Raw genomic sequence first — 20,014 nt, 5'->3', positions numbered from 1 at the left:
AGGTTCCCAGGGTGAGGTCTGGGAGGATCCTGGGTGCAGGAACTTCTGTCCCCGTGGAGGTGGGGGGCACGCCCTCCAGCTCGTGGGCGTGTTCACCAACCAGGAAGCTCTCCACACCCCACAGCCGAGGGAATTTTACGGGGGCTTCATCTTGTAGGCGTGATCAATTAACTCGATTTCCAGTCCCCCTCCCCTCCCCGGAGGATGAGGTGGGAGAGGGAGGCCCAAGCTTCCAGTCGTGCCGGGCCTTTCTGGTGACCGGCCCCCATCGTGAAGCCATCCAGGAGCCCACCCAGAGCCGCCTTTTTTCGAACAAAAGATGCTCCCGTCACCCAGGAAGTTCCAAGGGATGAAACAGCTCTGTCAGGAACTGAGGGCAGAGACCAAACTCCTACTGTGCTACACTCGGCCAGTCCCCGAACATGGCTGTGGACGAGCCCTCACTCCCAGCCCCCAAGATTCCTTGGAATGTCCAGCATCCCTGGGGCTCCCAAGGCTGGCATCTGACCTGTTCAGGTCCGAGAACAGCTGGCATGGCGGGAATGAACCCCTGAGGTTGGGGGACACGCGGGCCAGCTCTCGCCGCCGGTAGCAGGAGTCTGAGGCTGTGTTCTCGCTCCCCGCAAGTCCCGCCAGGATTTCAGCCCGGGGGCCCAACAATGCACTGGCTCGTCCCCGCCCCTGACCCCTCACTCCCCGCGGGGGACCCCCCCATCTCCCAGATGAACTTGTGCTCAGATTCAGGGTTTGCCGTGGGGCACTCAAACGAAGAGTCTCCCTGGGCCAGCCTCTGCGAGGAACCAGGTGTGTGCGCCCTGGGCAGAAGGGAGGGCCGGCTAAGGGCAGGGCTCTGGGAGAAGCAAGGTCCGCGAGGGTGGAGGCTGATGGAGTGGGGAGAACGGGCCACCCCAGGCCACGTGGCAGCTTGTGCAGTTTGAATAAGCACCCCCCGCCCAACCCAGGCGGCACAGCCCCACGAGGGGCAAGACCGGGCTCTGGCCCTCACTCGACCTCCCTGTGGGCGACAAGCAGCCTGCAAAGCCACGGGTGGCAGCCTGGCCCACGAGGCCTGGACTTGGGCCCCGAGAGCCTGCGAGGGGCCAAAAGCATCGCCAGAGAGGTGGAGTGTGGGAGAAGGCGGCTCCTGCCAGGTGTCTCCTGGGGTGACCCTGCCAGGGCAGCGGGATTCTGCTCAGCCGCCTCTGACTCTGTGCTCCGGGCACCTGGAGACCCAGTCCCCCAGGCCCCGTGATGGGGCGGTGCCCCAGGGCCCAGAGGGTTTGAGGACGGCACAGCAGGGCGAAGTCCCGGCACTGGGAGGCGTGCCAGGAACACGTGCAGCCCATGTGAGGCAGGGCCTGGGAGGTTCTTCGCTGCCCTGAGCCCAGAGCTTTCGTTGAGATGTTTTCTAATCGGGGTGTGCCGGTACGCATGGAAGGGCACCCATCTCTGAAGTCGTGGGGATCCCACGGGCCATGCGCCCCAGGCCCACGACAGCCCGCTCACTGCCCGTCCTCCTCTGTCCCTGTGTCTGGGCTGGCCACGCACCTGCTGCCTGGGGGGCCTCGTTTAAACGGGGTGACCCAGGAGCCTTGGACACCTCCGGCATCACCCCACCCTGCTCTGTGCCTTGGGACCCTCGCCCTCTCTCTGGCCCCAGAACTCTGCTCAGGAGGTGGAGTTTGCCAGACAGGGCCTGAGGATGCCTGGGCAGAGGTGGTCTGAACCTCCAGGGCTGGGAGTGAGGCTGCAGGGGGGCAGGGGGCTGGGTGACCCGGAGGGGAGCGAGGAGGGAGTAGGGACGAGGCAGCCCTCGCGGTGGGTGGGTAGGTGGGTCCGAGGGCGGCTGCGGAACGCCCACTTCCAATCTGCACCTCGACTTCTGGACGCGTGTGTCACCCCCAAACATCTTCCCGAGTGTGTGTGGACCTCAGGAGAGCAAGTGAGAGGCCGAGATGGCCAGAGCCATCGCGGGGGCTGAGGACCATGGTGCGGGACTCGAGACGGTGTTCTGAGAGGGGCGGCATAGAGGCCCAAAGAGCACACGCATGGGAGGGGCCTGGGGGGGCCACAGGGACAGACAGACACAGGCCCGACCCTGCCGGCCACCAGCCGTGTGTGCTGTGTGGGGTCGTGGGAGTCCCTACCTGCGCTGGGGGCTGAGGAGCTGGGGGGCGGCCCCCTGACCGCACCGGACCAGCAGAGGCAGGGATGCAGGCGGACCAGCAGAGAAGCGAGGCAGGCCCTTTATTGGAGAATCTGCCACCGACACGCAGACACACACAGGCCGTGGCCCCCCAGAGCCCAGCCTGGAACCAGCCCAGGGGCCAGAACAGCTGACACAGGTGACCATCTACCCACCGGGGGCAGGTGGCTTGGAGCCAACCACGGTGCCATCTCTCCTGGCTGGGCTGCCTCGGGACCCCTGGGAGAAAAGCCAGCCCTCGGGGGATTCCAAGGGCCGAGGAGGCCGAGGGAGGCTCCCCAGACCCACCCCGGCTGTGCCCCTCCCTCACGCTCACCTCTTCTTCCTGCTGGCTGGGCTGTGAACCCCAGGTCACAGAACAGGTGCAGGGACCCAGGGCCACACTCTGGGGTTTGGTCAGCATTCACCCTAGCAGTGGCCTCTTGCAGGGGATCCCTGATGGCCAGTGTGGGAAGGGGCACGGCTGCCAAGTCTGGGGGCCTCTGCAAAGCCCAGAGAGGACGCCGCAGGTAGGAGGGGAGGTGAGGGGTGGGAGGAGTGGACAGGAGTTGCAGCAAAGGCCTGTCCCCTGCCCGGGGGCGCTCTGGTCACCTCTCCCCGCGGGAGCAGCGGCTCAGGCCGGGGCCCCCAGGGCACGCACGTGCACGCTGGGCAGGCGGAACCAGGAGGGGGGCAGCCCCTTGCTGGAGCTGTCCTCGTGGAAGCGGATGCGGAGGAAGAAGTCGCCCGTGCAGAGGAACAGAAGGGCCCCGAGGCAGGCTGACTGGCCCGACGGCCGCACCTGAGGGGAGGAGGGGCATCAGCCGGGAGCAGCGCGGACCCCCAGAGCCTCCAGGAGACCCCTGAACCTACCTAGATACGGGCGTGGGCGGGCCCCCAGCACTTGCTCCCGTGGCCCTCCAGGGCTTCCTTGCTGTGCTGCCCCAGGCGAGTCACTGCACCTCTCTGGGCCTCAGCTCCTATCCTAGGATGGCGCTAATCACACTTCCCTCCCTGGGCCGTCTGGGGGTCGGGGAGCGTGGGGAGTGTCTGGGGCAAAGGCGCCATCTCAACAGGTAAGTGGAGAATGAGTACTGTGCCTCGTGACCCCATCAGCCCCTCGGGCCTGCGTGCCGTGACCGCGAGCAGGGAGGAGCCGGCCACGTGGGCCAGGGCAACGGTGCCAGTGGCACAGAGATCTGACGCTGCCCTGCCGCTCCCCCGACACACTCGTCTCGGCTCCTTAACAACCCTTGGGGGCCGGTGTCCCCATCCTAGCTCTGCTCCCAGGACTCAGGGACAGAGACGTGAACTCGTCTGAGGTCTCAGGGCGAGTCAGGGGGACGAGGGTCAACGCAGAGAGGCCGCCACGTCTACCAACCCCTAAGCCTGCCACTGGGGGAGGGGTGGGACAGGGGACAGTGACCGGGGCCACACGCACCTTGTCCAGGTAGAAGGTGCCGGAGCCCACGAAGGAGACGGCATGGCGCAGGTCGTAGGTGTGCACGCCGTTCTGGTGGTCCTGGAAGGGCACCACGCCGAGCGCGAAGGGCCCCACGCTGCGCGGGCTCCGGTTGGTCAGCCTCACCTCCAGGCGCACGGGGTCGCCCACCCGGCAGGCCGCCGCCTCGCGGTCACAGGGCTGTCCATCCACCAGCACGTCTGCGAGGGACACGAGGCATGAGACTGTCAGGGCACCGCCCAGCCGGCCTCCCTCCCTCCATTCATTCATTCATTCCCCGCTCCTTCACCCACCAAGGCTGCCTCCTGGAAAACAGATGAAGGGCCCCAGTTCCTGCTCTCCCGACGTGCAGGCCAGTGGAGACAGGTGTCGGGGCCGGAGCTGTACCCCAGGGGGGTCTGTGCCACGCTGGAGAGGCCGAGAGGGCCCCAGGGTCACCTGGGGGTCCTGAAGGGCCTCCTAGCTGCCCCCGCCTGGAAGGGCTGAGCTCTGGCCCGGACCCCAGGGGCTCCTGCAGGTGGAGGCCAGCCAGGGGAGGGACTAAGAACTGGCGAGGAGCGTGCACAGGCCGGGGCCGAGGAGCCGACCGGCATGTGGCTGGGCCTCTACCGAGTCACCCGCAGAGCGACCCGCCCAGATTGCCGCAGTGAGGGCCGGGGTGGCCCTGGGGCACCATGGAGGCGGGACGCCAGCTGGGGGAAGGTCTGGGAGTCACGGAGCAGGGCGAGCGCCCGTCAGGCAGGGAACAGGGAACGAGGGGCAGCAAGGGGGTGGGGTGATGGGGCAGGTAGACTGGAGAGGCTGTGCTGTGACCCCCACTCTCCTCAGACCACCAGACACCCCAGCAGGACGGCAGGGTGGGTAGTCTAGGGGACCCGCCTTCAAGCATGGGTGCGAGGCATGGGCTGGGATTTGAGAGTGACAAGTGTCCTTAAAAGAGGCAGAAGAGGAGAAAACTGACTCAGAGGGGAGCCCAGGTGAAGACAGAGGCAGAGACTGCAGTGACGCAGCCGCAGCTCCAGGAGCTGGGGATCCTGCCCCAGAGCACCGCCCGCACCTTGAATGTGGACTTCCAGCCTCCAGAACAGTGAGAGAGTCAGTCAAGCCCCGTTGTCTCGAGGCCCCCAGTCTGTGGTAATTTGCTATGGCAGTGCTGGATGCTGATACGGTCAGTAAGGGTCCTTCCTGACACCAGAAGGTCACCGGCTTGTTGATCCGGCCACGGAGGCCAGGGAAGGGGGTCCTAGACCTGCAATGGGACTTCACACCACACGGTACTGGCCGTGGGGCTACCAAGCGCCGACCCTGAGCCCTGGCCTCGTCACATCTGCAGGCCCAGGAGTAATGATGTGACAGTGTCACCTGTGTACTTCCTCACGCCTGCCCACCTTGCTGTTTAAGGACTCGTCACGTGTGTCTCAACCTTGACCCCGCCATTACCAGCATCCCGCAGTGGAGGCTAGTCGGGGACACCCCCTAAGTCACTGACACTGCTCTAGACACCAGGCGACTGCACAGAAGACCCTCCTGCCCAACAGCTATGGGGCCTCGGTGCCCATGGGAGGAGGCCAGCGCCTCACTGGGGTTCCTGGAAGGCACGGGTCTGGAGAGTGGCCAGCCCTGGACTGGCCATGCAGACCCTCCCTCCAAGGCAGGTGGATATCCCCAAGGAGTGCTGGAATCTCTTCAGCTGACCTTTCCATAGCACATCCAGGGCTCGGAGTGAGAGAGTGTGTGTGAGTGTGTAGAGAGGATATATCAGGAACAAGAGACACTGGCTTCTGTCCTGGGCCTCTTTCAAACCTGAGAAGTGGGCGTAATGACAGTCCTTGGTCCCTCTCCTGCTCAGGCCGGGCCCCAGTAATGCGTGCTGAACAATGAACCCATCCAGGCAAGCCTGAGCCTCGTGTGGAGAGAGCAGGTGCAGGAGAGCCTCGGCTGATGGTTCCATGAAGGGGAAGACAGGATTATCTGCAAATCGGCGGAGGGCGGCCGGCTCGCTGCATCTCTGCCCCCTGTGTCCTCCCTTGTAGAGAGCCGCGTGGGCCGCAGGCACTGGCCCAGGGCTCATCTGAAGAGCAGCCCCAGCTCCCCTGGTGGTGCCCGTTTAACCCTTCCCTGATGCCCAGCTCTACTTGGCCCCTGGGGCAATGAAGAGGGGAAATGAGGCTGTGGGCACGGTTCCCAGTGGGACTCTTTCCTTGGCATTCTCTAAATGAGGGGCAGGGGCATGGTCCCGAGGTCAGGCCAGGGTGGCAGGGATGGGGGACGGAGCTGGCCCCTGGCTGAGCAGCAGGCCGGGCTGGGATCTTGGCTTTGCCCCAACCCTTCTCCCTGGAGGAGGCCCTCTGCCGAACTGAGCCTCCTTCACCTCATCTGCAAAACCGGGGTGATGACCCAGAGGCAGACAGAGGACCCAGCCAGGCCTGCCCTGCCCTAGTCTGGGGAGAGCTGCTTGCTTCCTCGTCTGCCTCCCCGGGGAGGAGGGCGACCCTCAAGAGGGGCAGGACCCACCTGTCTTGCTCCCTGATGTGTCCCCAGTCACAGGTGACCAACTGTCATGGTTCATCCATCCTGGCTTTAGTCCTGAAACTTCTGCGTCCCGGGAACCCCTCAGTGCCAGGCACACTGGGAGAGTTGGTCACGCCACACCCATGCCTGGCACCCACAATAACTGCCTGCCAAACTCACGACTTTCTGGGCTCAGCAAGCAGATGTCTCCTTCCACCCTGCAGCTCCAGCACCTCCAACCTGGGTCCGAGAGCACCAAACCTTCCCACGTCCCTCACTGGGAGGAAACAGCAGAGGTCCGTTTTCTCTGAGAATATGACATGCTTCCTGAATTGAAAAGGATGCCAGGGCTGGCCTCTCCTGGGACCCACGGGGTACTGGGCGAGAAGTCTAGTGAAAATGCACCTGAGATAACAGTGTTGACGGTGACCGTGACGGCTGTGCTCAGGTCGGGGGTTGTAACTCCACCGGCACTCATGTCCCAGCGCACCCCTTGCTGCAGTGAATTTGCTTCTCTGACTCTGGACCAGGGCAGCTGCGCCCCACGCTGGGGAGAGGGGACCCTTCTCGCGTGGAAGCCCCGCTGCACCAGGCTGGAAGGAGCAGCTGAGACCAGCAAGGAGAAGCCCCAGCCGTCCACCAGAGAGTCACAGAACTCACCAGGAAGGAGCAGGGAACAAATAATTAAAAATTTCTCTAAGGCAAGCTGTGTCGGAGCCGTTTCTAAATTGCCCAGAGGAATGAGAACCACATGTTAAATCGCGGCACGGCCGGGAGTTCAGCCGCCCTGTGGCACGTGCAGGGCTCAGCTCGACTTCCCATCCACCGTCCCCGGGGGGCGCCTGGCCCGGCCCCTCCGCCCTCAGGTGGGGAAGGTGGGCGCCGCGTCCACTCGATCGCCAGACCGGGGCCCCTGCCAGGGACGGCGGGTTAGCACTCCCTCTGTGTCCGCAGCAGGCTGGCCAGCTGCAGGGAGGGCGTGGGCACACCAGTCCGAGTGTGTCCCGCGCAGCTGGCGCCTCCCCGCCCCGAGGATTCCTCACAATCACCCTGGGAGCCTTCCCGCAGCATCCAGGGTGGGCTCGTTAAGACCCCCGTGGGATCCCCAGGTCTGATGTCTGGGTGTGCGGGGTCTAGTTGCTGCCCCTTGGCCTCCAGGGTCGGCCCGTCAGGCCGCTGCCACTGTCCACTTCCTGGGGTGGTGACCCCCCTGCCCGTCTCCAGGCTGGGGTGGAGGGATCCCTGCTGCTGCGCACTTTTGAGTAGTTTCTCCTTGACTCCCCCCCGCTTGCCCTCTCTGAGCCTCAGTTTCCTCACCTTTACAAGGGCTGATAGGAAAGCCCACCTCAGAGAGGTTCTGTGAGAACTGGAAACGCGCACGCAGAGGGGGCGGGGCACACAGCGGCCGCAGCGCAGCGGGACGGCTGGATCATTATCACCATTACGCTCACATCCACCCTGGGCAGCGGAGAATGCGCAGGGCGGGCCAGGTCCCTGACCAGCTCTAACCCCCAGCCGAGGAGGACGCTTTGCATTTATACAGCTTCTCCAGGGCCGCTCCTCACCCGCAGGCTGGCCGTGAACGCTGGTGGGGAAAGGCGACCAGCACGGCGCTGATGCGATGGACAGAGGGGACCGAGGCAGCAGGACGAGTCCCTTCAGCCTCTCCCGGCCACTCTGTCCAGGAGGGATGCAGACCCACAGCCAAGCTGCAGGTGGGCCACATCGCGACCTGGAACGTCCCAGCCTCAGCGGAGAGGCAGCCCCCCACCCCCCCGGGGAGGCGGGGGGGGGGGGGGGGGTCCCAGCCTGGAAGCCCATCTCCTGACCCCCAGGCTGCCGGGGAGCTGCGCACGGGGGACCTCGACCTGGGGGCTCCTCGGGAGCGGTGGGCGGGAGAGACAGAACTCTGGCTCTGTGAGGTCCAGCCTTGTCCCCGAGAAGCTCCCGGAACCCTGAGTCTGTGCCGCCAGAGGGGGTGGTGTGCTAGACAGAATGACACCCCCAAAGATGTCCACGTCCTAATCCCTGGATCCCGTGCAGCGTGTTCGCGCACACGGCAAAGGGACTCTGCAGGTGACGTTCAGTTAAGGACCTTGAGGCGGCAAGTATCTTGGAGTACCTGGGTGGGCCCAATGTCGTCACAAAGGTCCTTACAAGGGCAAGAGGGGGCAGGAGAGCGCCTGGAAGGCTGCGTGGCCGTGGTGGCGGAGGGAGGCTGCGAGCAGCTGCACGGCTGGCTTTGAAGACGGGACGGGGCCAAGGGGTGCAGGCGTCCCTGGAGCCCAGAAGGCGGGAACCGGGGTCTCCCCAGCCCCCAGCCTGCCGCCACCTCTCAGACCGGCCTACAGGACCGTGGGGTAGTAGCTCGTGTTGTTCTCAGCCACTAGGCTGGCGCTCACTTGTCAGAGTGGCTGAGGAGCCCAACCCGGCAGCGCTCAGGGACCACAGAGCTGCCGCCGCCTCCCAGGCCCAAGGGGAGGGCGGGTGGACCGCGCGGTCTGAACCCTGCCTGCGTCCCTCATCTGGAAACGCAGCGAGTGTCACACTCTCTGTGAAAAGCGCCAAAGGGAAGTGCTCAAAGGTTGGGGTTCGTTTCTGCCCGACCTGCCCCCAAGCCCCCAGTTTCTGAAACCCAAGGCCCGAGGCCAAGGCCACAGCACTCGTTATCTTAACGAGCGTCTGTGGAACACCCTGGATGTGGCCCTGCCCTCCAGCAGCTCCAGGTGGGAGGGGCTCCTGGACAGGAAAGGGGGCCACCCTGCAGGACCGAGCAGGAGGGGCTCAGGACCCAGTGAGGGCCGCAACCAGGCGTCGGCTCCTCTGGGCAGCACTGACCTCCTCGCCCAGGTGTCCAGCGGGGTCTCACCCTTAACCTGGCCCAAACGAAACCCTCCCACTTTCTCCCTGAAACCCCGCCTCCCCAGGGTTTTCCGTGCAGAAGGGGCCCTACCCGGCAGGCCCGCCTGGCGCCCGGAGGTCACACTGAGGTGTTCCCCGGGCACCCACACCCAGCCCACCGGCCCGCCCGGCGGCCATCCCCATCTCCGCCCCGACCCACTCCATCCTAGCCCAGGCCAGCTTCCCGCACGGCAGCCAACGGTTCACAGCGGCGTGAACCGTGGTCCCACCTTGTCACGTCCTCGCTCGCCCCTTGCCCGGTCCCAGAATAAGAGGGAGTTTTGATCACATTACGGCCACTGACCCTGGTCTCCAGGGCCCTGCACGGCCCTGAGCCAGGTTCCCCCATCCACACGCTCCAACCACGTTGCCTCCCTCCTCCCTGTTCCGCCAGCCGGCCCAGCACATCCCTGCCCCAGGGCCTTTGCACCTGCTGTTCGCACCACCTTGGCCCTCTCCTCAGGGAGGCTGTCTCTGACCACACAGTAAAGAGCCTTCCTGCCCCGTCACTCTTCCACTCTCTTCATTTTCTCGTGACCCTCAACATCTTATCTGAAGTTCTTCTTTACCCATTTGTTTGTTAACCATTGTGTGTCCCTCCCTCCTCGCCCCAACACCCAGGCCAGGCAGGCACTCCTCTAGTTCATATTTGTTGAGTGAATGAGTGGATGAATGAAGGAGTAGGTGAGTGGGCTTTGGGGCTGGGGTACCTGGGCTCAAATCCCGGCCGTGCCCTGCCCCCTTCGGGCCCCCTGGGACTCGAGGGGACTGGGCCACGTCCCCGAAGCGCCCCTGCAGAGAGGACGTTAGGACCAAGCTGCCACTGCCCGGCTCTGGTCCTCACTCGCAGACCCGGCTTTCATGGAGGAGATTATTTATGCGGGAGAATCTCATATTGTAAGAAATCTCCAGGGAGCGGATTAGTCTTCCCTCAAAGTGTTAAACTGGGCCACAGTCCATCTTCTCCCGCCGCCCCCGGCCCTGCTTCTCCTTCACTTTTAATACCAGCCAGAGTCACGGACTTAATTTTATCTGGCCCAGAATGGCTCCTGAAACGGCTGCCACGTTTATGCTATAGCACGTTGACAGGCTCTGGCAGGAACCCATGCTATAAATAGAAGGCACGACGAGGGAAGGGCCTGCGGGGCCCACGCTGGCGAGGAAGGCACGAGGGGGAAGGCAGCCGGCGGTGCCAGCCTGCGCTCTGGCCAAGGGCAGCCACCCTGTGGCCAGTGGGCGGGGGTTCGGGTGGGGGTTCACGCAGAGAGAGCGCGCTGAGCAAGGGGCGGTGCCCGCACCCCGAGGCGCCACCAGGAGGTCAGGCGAGTCTTCCGTTGCCCACTCCCTCCCCCCCACCCTCCCCGGTGCCCCGCACGGGGCCAAGCCCCTCCCCCCCACCCTCATGTGCTCCTGGAGGGCAGAGAGAACAGGGGCGGGTTTAGCGGGTTTTGAGCGGAAGGCTGAGGTCCGGGAAGCGATGGGGCTGCCGGGGCCCGGGGCCTCTGGCCCGCCCCAGACGCTGCCCCGACGGAGTGCCCGTCATCCAGGGCTTGGCAGCGGCATGGGGGCTGGAGTCCTGCTTCTGGAGGGGGCGGCTCTGTCCTCCAGCCTCGGTCTCCCCTCTTGCCCCAGGACGGGCTGCAACAGCTCCGCTTTCCCATGCGGGGCCGGTTTAGACCCCCGCCTGGCCTCGCCAAATGCCGCCCCTACTGCACGCTGCGCCTGGAGGGGGCCGGCCTTTCTCGGTGCCCAGGACACAGGCAGACACCGCCCTGGGGACCTGCCAACCTCTCATGCCCACTGCACTCCAGAGGGTTCCGGGCCCACGTGAGCCCAGGAGCAGGTGGAGAGCGCGGTGGAAGGGGCCTGTCCTGGCGCTGCCCTCTGCACCCAGGCGCCCCCCTCGCCCTCCCCCGCGGGCACCAGCCCGCTGCGCTTCTCACTGTTATTAGTCTTGTTGGTGACAGGAGCTCCCAGTGGCACCCTGGCCACTGTTCTAAGCCTTCACAGGCACTGCCTCACACGGTCCTCAGACCAACCCCATCAGGCTGGCACTGTCACTGCCCCACGTTACAGGTGAACCTGCCCCGGTGTGGAGAGGCGCCCAGCCAAGCGCCCAGCTCCCACCCGAACCCTGGGCACAGGGGCTTGTGTTATTTTTTAAACAGCTTTACTGGGATTTAGTTCACAAACAACACAGCTCACCTACTAAAGTGTACAATTCCATGGCTTTCCATAGATTCCCAGATCTGTGCAACCATCACTACGGGCAATGTGAGGGCATTTTCATCTCGTCAAAAAGAAACCTCATAGGGCTTCCCTGGTGGCGCAGTGGTTGAGAGTCTGCCTGCCAATGCAGGGGACACGGGTTCAAGCCCTGGTCTGGGAGGATCCCACATGCTGCGGAGCAACAGGGCCCGTGAGCCACAATTACTGAGCTTGCGCGTCTGGAGCCTGTGCTCCGCAACAAGAGAGGCCGCGACAGTGAGAGGTCCGCGCACCGCGATGAAGAGTGGCCCCCACTTGCCGCAACTAGAGAAAGCCCTCGCACAGAAACGAAGACCCAACACAGCCAAAAATAAATATAAAAATAAATAAATTAATAAAAAAAAAAGAAACCTCATACGCCTTCACCATCCCTGCCCCTCTCCCCGTCCCCCAGCCCTGAACAGCCATGAATCGAGTTTCTAGCTCTCCAGACGCCCCACATCTGGACTCTCACGTGAGTACCATCATATATATTCGGTCTTCAAGGACTGGCTCCCCTCCCCCGAGCGCGACGTCGTCAAGGTTCGGCCCTGTGGGAGCCCGCACTTCCCTCCTCTTCACGCTGGAGTGATGTTCCGTCGTGTGGCCACACCACAGCTTGTCTTCATTTGTGGATGGGCCCTCGGGTGCTTCCACCCTTGTCTGCCGTAAGCAGTGCTGCTGTGGACACTCCGGGACAAGTGTCTGTACGGACTCAGGTTTTCACTTCTCGAGGACACACACCTCAGGGCAGAATTGCCAGGTCGTGTGGGTCTGCGTTTAACCTGCTGAGGAACCCCCAGGCTGTGTTCTGAAGCAGCTGCGTTATCTCACAGCCCTACTCGCAGCGTTCAGGTTCTCCACGTCCCTCCCAGCGCTTGTAGCGCCTGCCTTTCTTTGTCCCGGCCATCCTAGTGCGGGTGCGGTAGCGTCTCCCTGCTGTGCCCACGCCCGGCCAGGCAGCTGCTGCCCTCAGCGCCCCACAGGGTGGACGTGCGCCTCTGCCTGCCGGGACAGGAGTCTGCAAAGGCCCTTTTGTCCAGTCTTCTTTACTCATCTATCCCTGGCTGAGAACCTTCTGGAATCCCAAGCCCCTAACCCCACTCGTCCTCCTGGAGCCTGGGGCCGGGCAGAGGGCTGGGGCATAGTGTGGGCTCCTCTCCCCTCGTGCACGGCAGAGAATAGGGGGCTGGGCGAGTCTGAGGCCAGCAGAGAGCATCAGGACCCCGACTTCAGAGGCACAGGTGGGAGCAGGGCCTCTGGAGCCAAGACGAGGGCCGGGTAGAGATCGGAGCCTGAGGACGAGCTCAGGGATGGGTCAGTGGTCAGGCCGGCCCTGCGGCGTCCACAGCCGTCTCTAGTCTGCTCCACTGAGTGGGAGGGCGTGAAGGTCAGGGGCGGGCAGACGGTCCTGGCACTTGGGAGACACTTGCCAAATGGCTGTGGACAGCCCAGCGGTTCTAAACCACTGTGGACTTTTCAAAAGGGACCTGCTTGGCGGCTCCCGGGAGTCTGGCCTCCTAGGTCGATTCTGATGTGTGCGTGTGTGTACGCGCACGCATGCGTGTCCCGGGCCACGGTCTCGCTCTGAGAGGCGCTGGAAGACGGGCGAGGTGGGACCTCGGGTGGAGCCTGCACCGCACAGTTCCCTTGGGGGCTGAAGGAAACACGGAAAATATCAGCAGGCCCCCCCCAAGGTCACGCGCAAGTCACTTTTCAGTGGCAAAGAGGGGTGACTCGTGGACGGCCGGCTCGTTCCTCCTTTAGGACACAGCTCCCAGGGCCGGCAGTGGAAGGCTTATTCTTCCCCGGAGCCCAAACCCCCAGCAAGGACACCCTCTCGGCCTCACCCCAGAGCTCCACCTTCCTCGCCTTTCATTTCTTTGATAAAACTGGACGGCTAAGCAGACTCTAGGTCTAATTTTGGACAAAACATTTTAAAGACTTGGGAACAATGCAGTAGGAATTAATGAGGTGAAGACTCCAAAACAGCCGGAGTGAGTCAAGTTTTCGAGGCTCTACCAAGTCTGCTTCAGCTAAAGCACATTTAAATTTCAAATTTCACAAGACACACACATTTTTCTAGTTGACATAAATCTTGGGTGGGCCTAAATTTTAGAGCCAAATTTGATTCAGGCGAGGCTAGGTTCGGGAATTTATCAAGTAGCTTTGTCACCCTTTAAATGAAGCAAAAAAGAAGCTCAAGTGGGAACGAAATACAATAGCTGAGCCTCGGGGATGCGGAAGAGAACCAAGGCCAGGGGCCCCGGGCTGCCGGTGCTGCCCACTCCCCCCAGCGCTGGCTGTCCTTTGGGAGAAGGCACAGGCAGGTCCAGTAGAAAACCCTGCAGTTCCAGGCTAGCCAGTAAAAAGTGGTGAACTTTCTCTAATGCCAATGTAGCCAGTCACTAGGTACACAACCAAGGCGGCAGGTTTTCCCTCGCTACCGACGAGAGCCAAGTAACTGACCTTTTCTCTGTGGCTGTTAGGGAGCTCAGAGCCAAGAGTGTACCAACCTAGGGCACCATGCTGGCCCTCAGCAGCCGTATTTCAGTCTACACACACACACGCGCGCACACACGCACACACGCACACACGGCCTCTCCTGCATGCCCACTCCTCCAAGTCTTGACCACCTGTGCCAAATATGGTTTCCCTTAGCCCAAATGTTTCAAATCTTATTTTACTGCTTTACTGACAGAGAGTTTGCAAAAGAGGTCAGGAGCACGGAGATGCCCCGGAGGTGGGAGTGACAGTGTTCTGGGCAAGGGTCTTACACACAAAGAGGCAGTGGGCATCTGGGGAGGTGGCATCAAGCCCCACAGCCGCCTCCCGCCTCCCCGCAGGTTCCGAGCCTCCCGCACTGCGGGGAAGGGGGTCTTTCTGTCGGCCGTGCTGGCGCAGGCCGGGGGATGCGACAGGAGAGTGACGGGCCGGGAGAAGGGCTGCTCCCGAGAGCTCGGCTCGGCTGCCCAGGTTCCTCCGGGTCCCGCGCCGGGCGCCCATCAAGGCGGGCACCACACGAGGCCCGAGCCCTGCTCTCAATGTGCTAAATGGCGCGCGTTTTTAACAGTTACTGAGGTAGCTAATTAGTGCATAAGCCAGGAAGCCTCTTCCCCAGCATCCGGGGAGGGAGACCGCGCAAGACCCACACGTGTAATTACCCTCCAGTCGAGAACAGCTCCTCAGGAGCCATTTGGCTCTCCTGGGTAAATACTTTACTTTTACAACTTTTCATTAAAGATTAAAGGAAATTAGATTAAAATGAAGGCGAGCTGGAGTGGGAGGGGAGATGCGTGTGCCTTGGAGCTCACTCGTGGAATGTCCTCTGGCTTCCCGGGCACGTCCACCCGGGGGCCAGCACCCACGGGGCGGGCGGGGACCAGGCCGATGGAGGGGAGCCCCCGGCGGCTGCATCCTGCGGCCCTGTGGCTGCCTGTGGACCGTGCAAACCTGCTTCAACGATGGGGAGAGACGCACACGGCCAACACCACCCACCAGGTCAGGGGTCCCCCTGCCCACGGTCGCCCTGGTTCTCGGGCCAGGCGAGCAGGGTGGCGGAGCTCAGACCAAGTCCAGGTTCCGGGAGAGCCCCTTGAGAAGCCAGAGCCTCTGCTTCCTCTCCTGCAAGGGGGTGATGCAGCCAGAGGGCTGGTGCGCAGAGCCGGGAGACGGCTGAGCTCCGAGCCGGGGCAGAGAAGTGCCCGACAAACGCGAGGGCTCACGACGGGGACCAGAGGCAGCGGTGCAGGCGGAGCTACAAGGTCGGTTCAGTTTGAAGAGACTGAGTTCAGGACGGCCACATTCGAACCCGGGTCTCGACAGAGGGTTCCGTGCCGGTGGCCGGCCCTCTACTGTCCTCTCCCTAGCAGTGTCCCCCTGCCCCAGGTCTCAAGGCCCTGCTCACGTGTCCCCTCCACCCGGGGGCCTGCCCTGCTCTTCCCTCATGGAACACTTGAACTCGGGAGGCTCTGGCGGCAGAGGCTGGCTGCGTGTTCACCAGACCATTCCCTTGCCTCCTGGGCACACAGCCAGAGTGCGGTGCCCGCAGTGGTGAGGCGTGAATGTAGGACTAAGGCCCGGCCAGTGGACAGCTGGGGGGAAAATGACATCCCCCCAAAGCTGGCCCACAAACACATCCCTCCTACAATCCCCCATCTGCCCGTTGCCAGAACTAAAGCAGCTGAGAAGGGTCCAGGGAGGAGCTGCGGGATAAAGGAAGCTGGGGGATGGGCAGGGCCCCAGGGTGGGCGGGGCCAGGGTCCCCCAGTGGGCTCCAGACAGGCCCCACCACCAACACCATGAGAACATAAAGTAAGGCTGCTGTGTTGGGCCCCTGAAATTTGGGGCTGTTTGTTATGGCATTTAGCTATGACGTTTACCGGCCTCCGGGGCTCATCTCTCCAAACTGTTCCCTTTCAGAAGCGACACTGGAACCCAGTGCGGAGCTGACGTGCTCAGGACCATGGTGTGAATCAGCGGTGGCGTGGGCACCGGAGCCCGGGTGCCCTTCCCTTCCCAAAGGGACCGGAACTGCGTTTGCACAGGAAGCACCTTGCTTAGCGGAGACAATGCCTCTCTTAGGCCCTCTGCTTCGACCTTCTCTTTTTGGACAAGCACTTCAGACAACTGAAGATAAACCAGGAAAAAAAACGGAAGAATGAAAGCTATGCCTGCTGGTTGGTAGCATTATGCAAAGACATCATTCTGAGAACAGCAGAGAATTTGAAATGACTTCTCTGTCTCCGAGCAGTGTCCCTACGTTTATAATCTCTCAGTTTTCCTCTTCACTCAGGACTTTCTAAATAAAGATTGCTGCCACCCAGGCAGCCCCTCCGCTGCTCCTGTGGCTCTGCGTCCAGGCTGGTCCTCACCACACAAGGTCGTCCCAGCCGCAGACCTTCTCACCCACAGGGTCAGGTCACACGGCTGGCACTGCTGGCACCAGGAGGACATGCAGGAATCTCAGGACCCTCCTCTCCTAGATGAGGAAGCTGAGCGCCGGAGGGGAAGGAGCGTGGGAGGGCCCCAGCGGACACGGGAAGGGGCTGTGCAGTTGGTTTCATGCCGCTGGACCTTGGCGCAGGCGGCTCGTTGCCTGGGCCTGGGAGCCTGCCCTGTCCGCCTGTCCAGCCCAGCCTCCCCTCCCCGGTGCCTCGGGGGCTGCACTTGGCATCCTGCGTTTACCTGGGGTCCTGCCACCACCACGGACTCCGGAGGGCGGGACATGGGCACTCCTCCCTCCATCCCCTGGCGCCCAGCAGGGCCTGAGTATCTGGGGCCACCCCCAGGATTGGCAGACCTTCTGCTGGCCGGTAGCGGGGCCAGGCCTAGAAGCCAGGTCTCTGGACTCCGGGGTCTGTCCAGGCGGGGAGACAGCCAAGGAGAAGAAAAAGGGTTCCCAGAGAGAAAATGTAAAAGGATGTCGATATAGGATTGGTGCCCTCGACTGCTCCTCCAGAGTTTTCTAGACCCAATTGAAGGCCATCTGCCTCTCTCCTCTGCTCACTCTCCCCCAGCACCCTATGACACACCTCCCGCCATCCATCACCCCCTCATAGCCACACACAATGCCCCTCATGCTCTCTGCCTTGCCAGCTCCTCTAGGCCTTTCCAAAACTCAGCTCGAGCAGCACCTCTTCCAGGAAGACTTCCTGAATCATACCCAGCCCCGCACAAGCCCCCTGTCATATCATGTACAGCCTCATGCCGGAATTTTCCGTTGACAAAATGTCTCCCTGATAGAGGTGAGCTCTTCTGAGGGCAGGGCTCAGGGTTCACTCACTGAACTAACCGACGAATGAACAGGGCCCAACTATGGCTTGCTATGTGACCTTAGGGAAATGACTTAACTTCTCTGAGCCTCTGCTTTCCCATCTATAACTTGAGAGGAACGAGCTGGATGATTTCAGAACGGGCTACTACTTCATGGTGCTCGTGCCTGGGCTCAGCCCTCTAAGTCCATACTCACACTACTCTTTCTACTGATCCAAGGTGGCATGTTGGCTCCCTCGGCGTCCGGACACCGTGCCAGGACCGTCCCCTCACCCCTCCATACACAGCCCAGGGCCTGACACCTGCCTGGTGCTCGGTCAACGTTTACCACGTCAAACTGACTCTTGAAGTGGTGGCAGCTGAAGCTTCCCGTAGAAGTGGAACACCCCAGAGCACACTCAGATCACTCAGGAAGGACACGGGCCACGAGAGAAGCTTCCGAGCGGCCCGCGCGCCCGAACCATGGGAGCCGGGCAGCTGGACAAACAGGCTGGTGATGAACCTGCTGCCCTGTGCTTAACTGGGGTCACTCCCGGCCGTGAGAAAGGGGCACCCTTTGAGCCCCCAGAGAGCACTGCCTTGCCGAGACTTTGCCGCTGGCCCTTTGGAAGGTGGGCTAGAGGCTCGTGAGGATGCAGTAAGGGGGCCCCTCACGGCCCCTCTGCCCTGGGCGAGCACCGCGCAGCAGGCCCCACGGTGGAGCTCACGGCACGGGGCAGGGGCGGGGCGGAGGCCCACACAAACCCAGGACGGAGTGAGGAGTGGCCCCGCTGCACCCACCCTGGGCGCAGGGCGCTGGATGCGGGAGGGCGTCAGAGCAGAGCAGCCCCAGGGAAACGGGCCCCGGCTGTCCGTGCGGCGCGGGCTGTGCCCTGGGCCCGCAGACCCTCACCAGAGGTGACCCTGCTGAATGAGGCCCCCGCCTGGGCTTCTCTGACGGGGGCTTGAGCGTCGCAGAGGCTCCAGGGGGCCCGACCCACACGAGAGTCCACACTCTCCCGGACTCAGGCGGGCTCCCTGCAAACGAGTGTGGACGGAGCAGCTCCTGGAGGGCCGCCTCCCCGGGGCCCGCGCCAGCTCCCGTCTGCGCCCTCCGCACTGCCGTCTACCTGAGCTGCTCCCGGCACAGGCGACAGGTGCCCTCGTGCCGCCGCCTCTGCACTGGCGGCTCCTCTGTTTGCAGAGGAAGAGCTCGGGGCCAGGCAGCAGCCCTGCACCGCACGGTGAGCGTGAGAGGCGCCGGGGCGGTGCCGGGCACAGGCTGAGGGGCTGTCTGGGCAGCCCTGAGCCAGAAAAGAAGGCCCTTGCCCAGGGCCCCGCAGCTGGCTCGTGGTCTTCTGCTCTCGGGGACGGGCCTCTTGCCTCTCTGCAAGGACCGGTGGCTTCTCTAAAAGTACTTTCCAGCCAGAGAGGGCCAGATCGAGGAGCCCTGGGATGACTCCCGAGGGGTCACTCAAACTGCACCTGCCACCCAGGTGCCTGTCCCCTGCAGCACTCGGGCAGTGTGCCCCGGGGGGGCCCTGTCCTAACACACGAGGTGGCTGCTGCATGTCACGCACTCCTGTCCTCCCGACCGACACGGTGCCAACGCGAGAGCACTGACCCCCGAGCAAGCACGGAGAGTCCTTCCAGGCCGACCCGGCTTCCCAAACTGAGCCTCCTGCAGAGACACCAAGACTGCCCCAGCTGTCCCTCGTCCTGTGACTGTACAGATGACACACCTGAGGCAGGTGCAGGTTTGGGGGGAACGCTCAGGAGGAACGATGCACCGCGAGGGCCCAGGACTGGAGTCGGCACGAGGCGGGGAGGCTGGCTGACGGGGCCCTGGGGACGGGGGGCTGCCAGGCCACTAACTCGGGGGGCCCTCACCCAGCCTCAGTCTCTCACCTGTAAGATGAGACGGTGATGCCTGCCCGGCAGGGCTGCTGAAAGATAGAGGGCGCGGGAGCATTGCAACGTCCCTCCTGAGTGCGCTGTGCCGCCAGCTCGGATGGCACACCCTCCAGGAAGCCCTCAGAACTGCAGCTACGCCTGTACCCAGCCCGGACCCCCCTGCGCTGTCACTACCCGTCCCTGCTGCTCCCCCTACGCACTGGGAGCCCAGAGGGCAGGGGCTGAGGTCTATCTGCGTCTTGCCCAGTGGGTGTCTGTGAATGAACAGCGCACGGGGTGAGCAGCGGTGGCCCCTTCTGTAGCGACACTGGGCCTTCCAGCTCCCAGCGACCCCTGGCACCAGCACGCCAGCACCATTAACTCCCCGCCCCTGAGCACTCCCCACGCGCCTGCACTGCTCTCGGTGCTTTGCGCGGATGGTCCCGTTCCTCCTCACCAGGGCCCTATGACAAAGGGTATCACCGTCCCCATTTTATGGACAAGGTACACAGAGCTCGGGTCCTTGCCTGAGCTGGGATTTGGCTGCAGAGCTCACACTCTTTTAACTGCTTCCTTCCACACGAGTTCCTTTGTCCCCTGCAGTAGCAGCAAGTGACATCGGCAGGACGGATGACCCCAGCGGACACGGAGAAACCAAGTGCAGCTCCAGCACAAGGGACAAGAGCTCCTGCCGCCCCACCAGGCAGTCCGGCCAGGTCGCTGCCTGCTCTCGGGTTGCAGAGGGCCGAGTGCGAGGGGCGGAGGGGAGGAGCCTCCTGGGGAAGCCTGCCCTGCTGCCCGCAGAGCCGATCAATATGCCCTTTGAAACAAGCCCAGCCCAGCCCAGCCCAGCCCAGCCCAGCCCAGCCCAGCCCAGGGAAAGGTTAAGGGCAGCCCACCCAGTCGGCCTACCCAGCTGCACATCTGAATCTCTGCCCTGATTCTGTCAGATGTTCGATGGAAATCACAGTGGAGTCCGCAGCCCTGAAGTGACCAGCAGCCAGAACTGAACAGAATACATCCCTGTGAGGGTCCCGAGGCCAGGGATGCTCAGGGGCCAA

General features: G+C 63.1%; 1 protein-coding gene across 4 annotated transcripts in view; it reads right to left on the bottom strand.

Annotated features, from left to right (window-relative positions):
• Positions 1-2,230: 2,230 nt before the first annotated feature.
• Positions 2,231-20,014, bottom strand: part of TRAPPC9 (trafficking protein particle complex subunit 9) — a 670,396-nt gene continuing 652,612 nt past the window's right edge. For all 4 annotated transcript variants that reach the window (XM_059901771.1, XM_059901770.1, XM_059901769.1 and 1 more), the window contains 2 exons: positions 3,627-3,847; positions 2,231-2,987 (listed from right to left, as the gene is read on the bottom strand). In XM_059901771.1, the coding sequence (XP_059757754.1) occupies positions 2,820-2,987; positions 3,627-3,847 (389 nt within the window). In that variant the 3' untranslated portion in view covers positions 2,231-2,819. The remainder of the gene's footprint in view (positions 2,988-3,626; positions 3,848-20,014) is intronic.

This window comes from Balaenoptera ricei, chromosome 17, assembly GCF_028023285.1.
Source record: "Balaenoptera ricei isolate mBalRic1 chromosome 17, mBalRic1.hap2, whole genome shotgun sequence".
NCBI classification, from domain to species: Eukaryota; Metazoa; Chordata; class Mammalia; order Artiodactyla; family Balaenopteridae; genus Balaenoptera; species Balaenoptera ricei.
The sequence above is the reverse complement of the archived record's forward strand: the minus strand, read 5'-3'. Positions and strand labels throughout refer to the sequence as shown.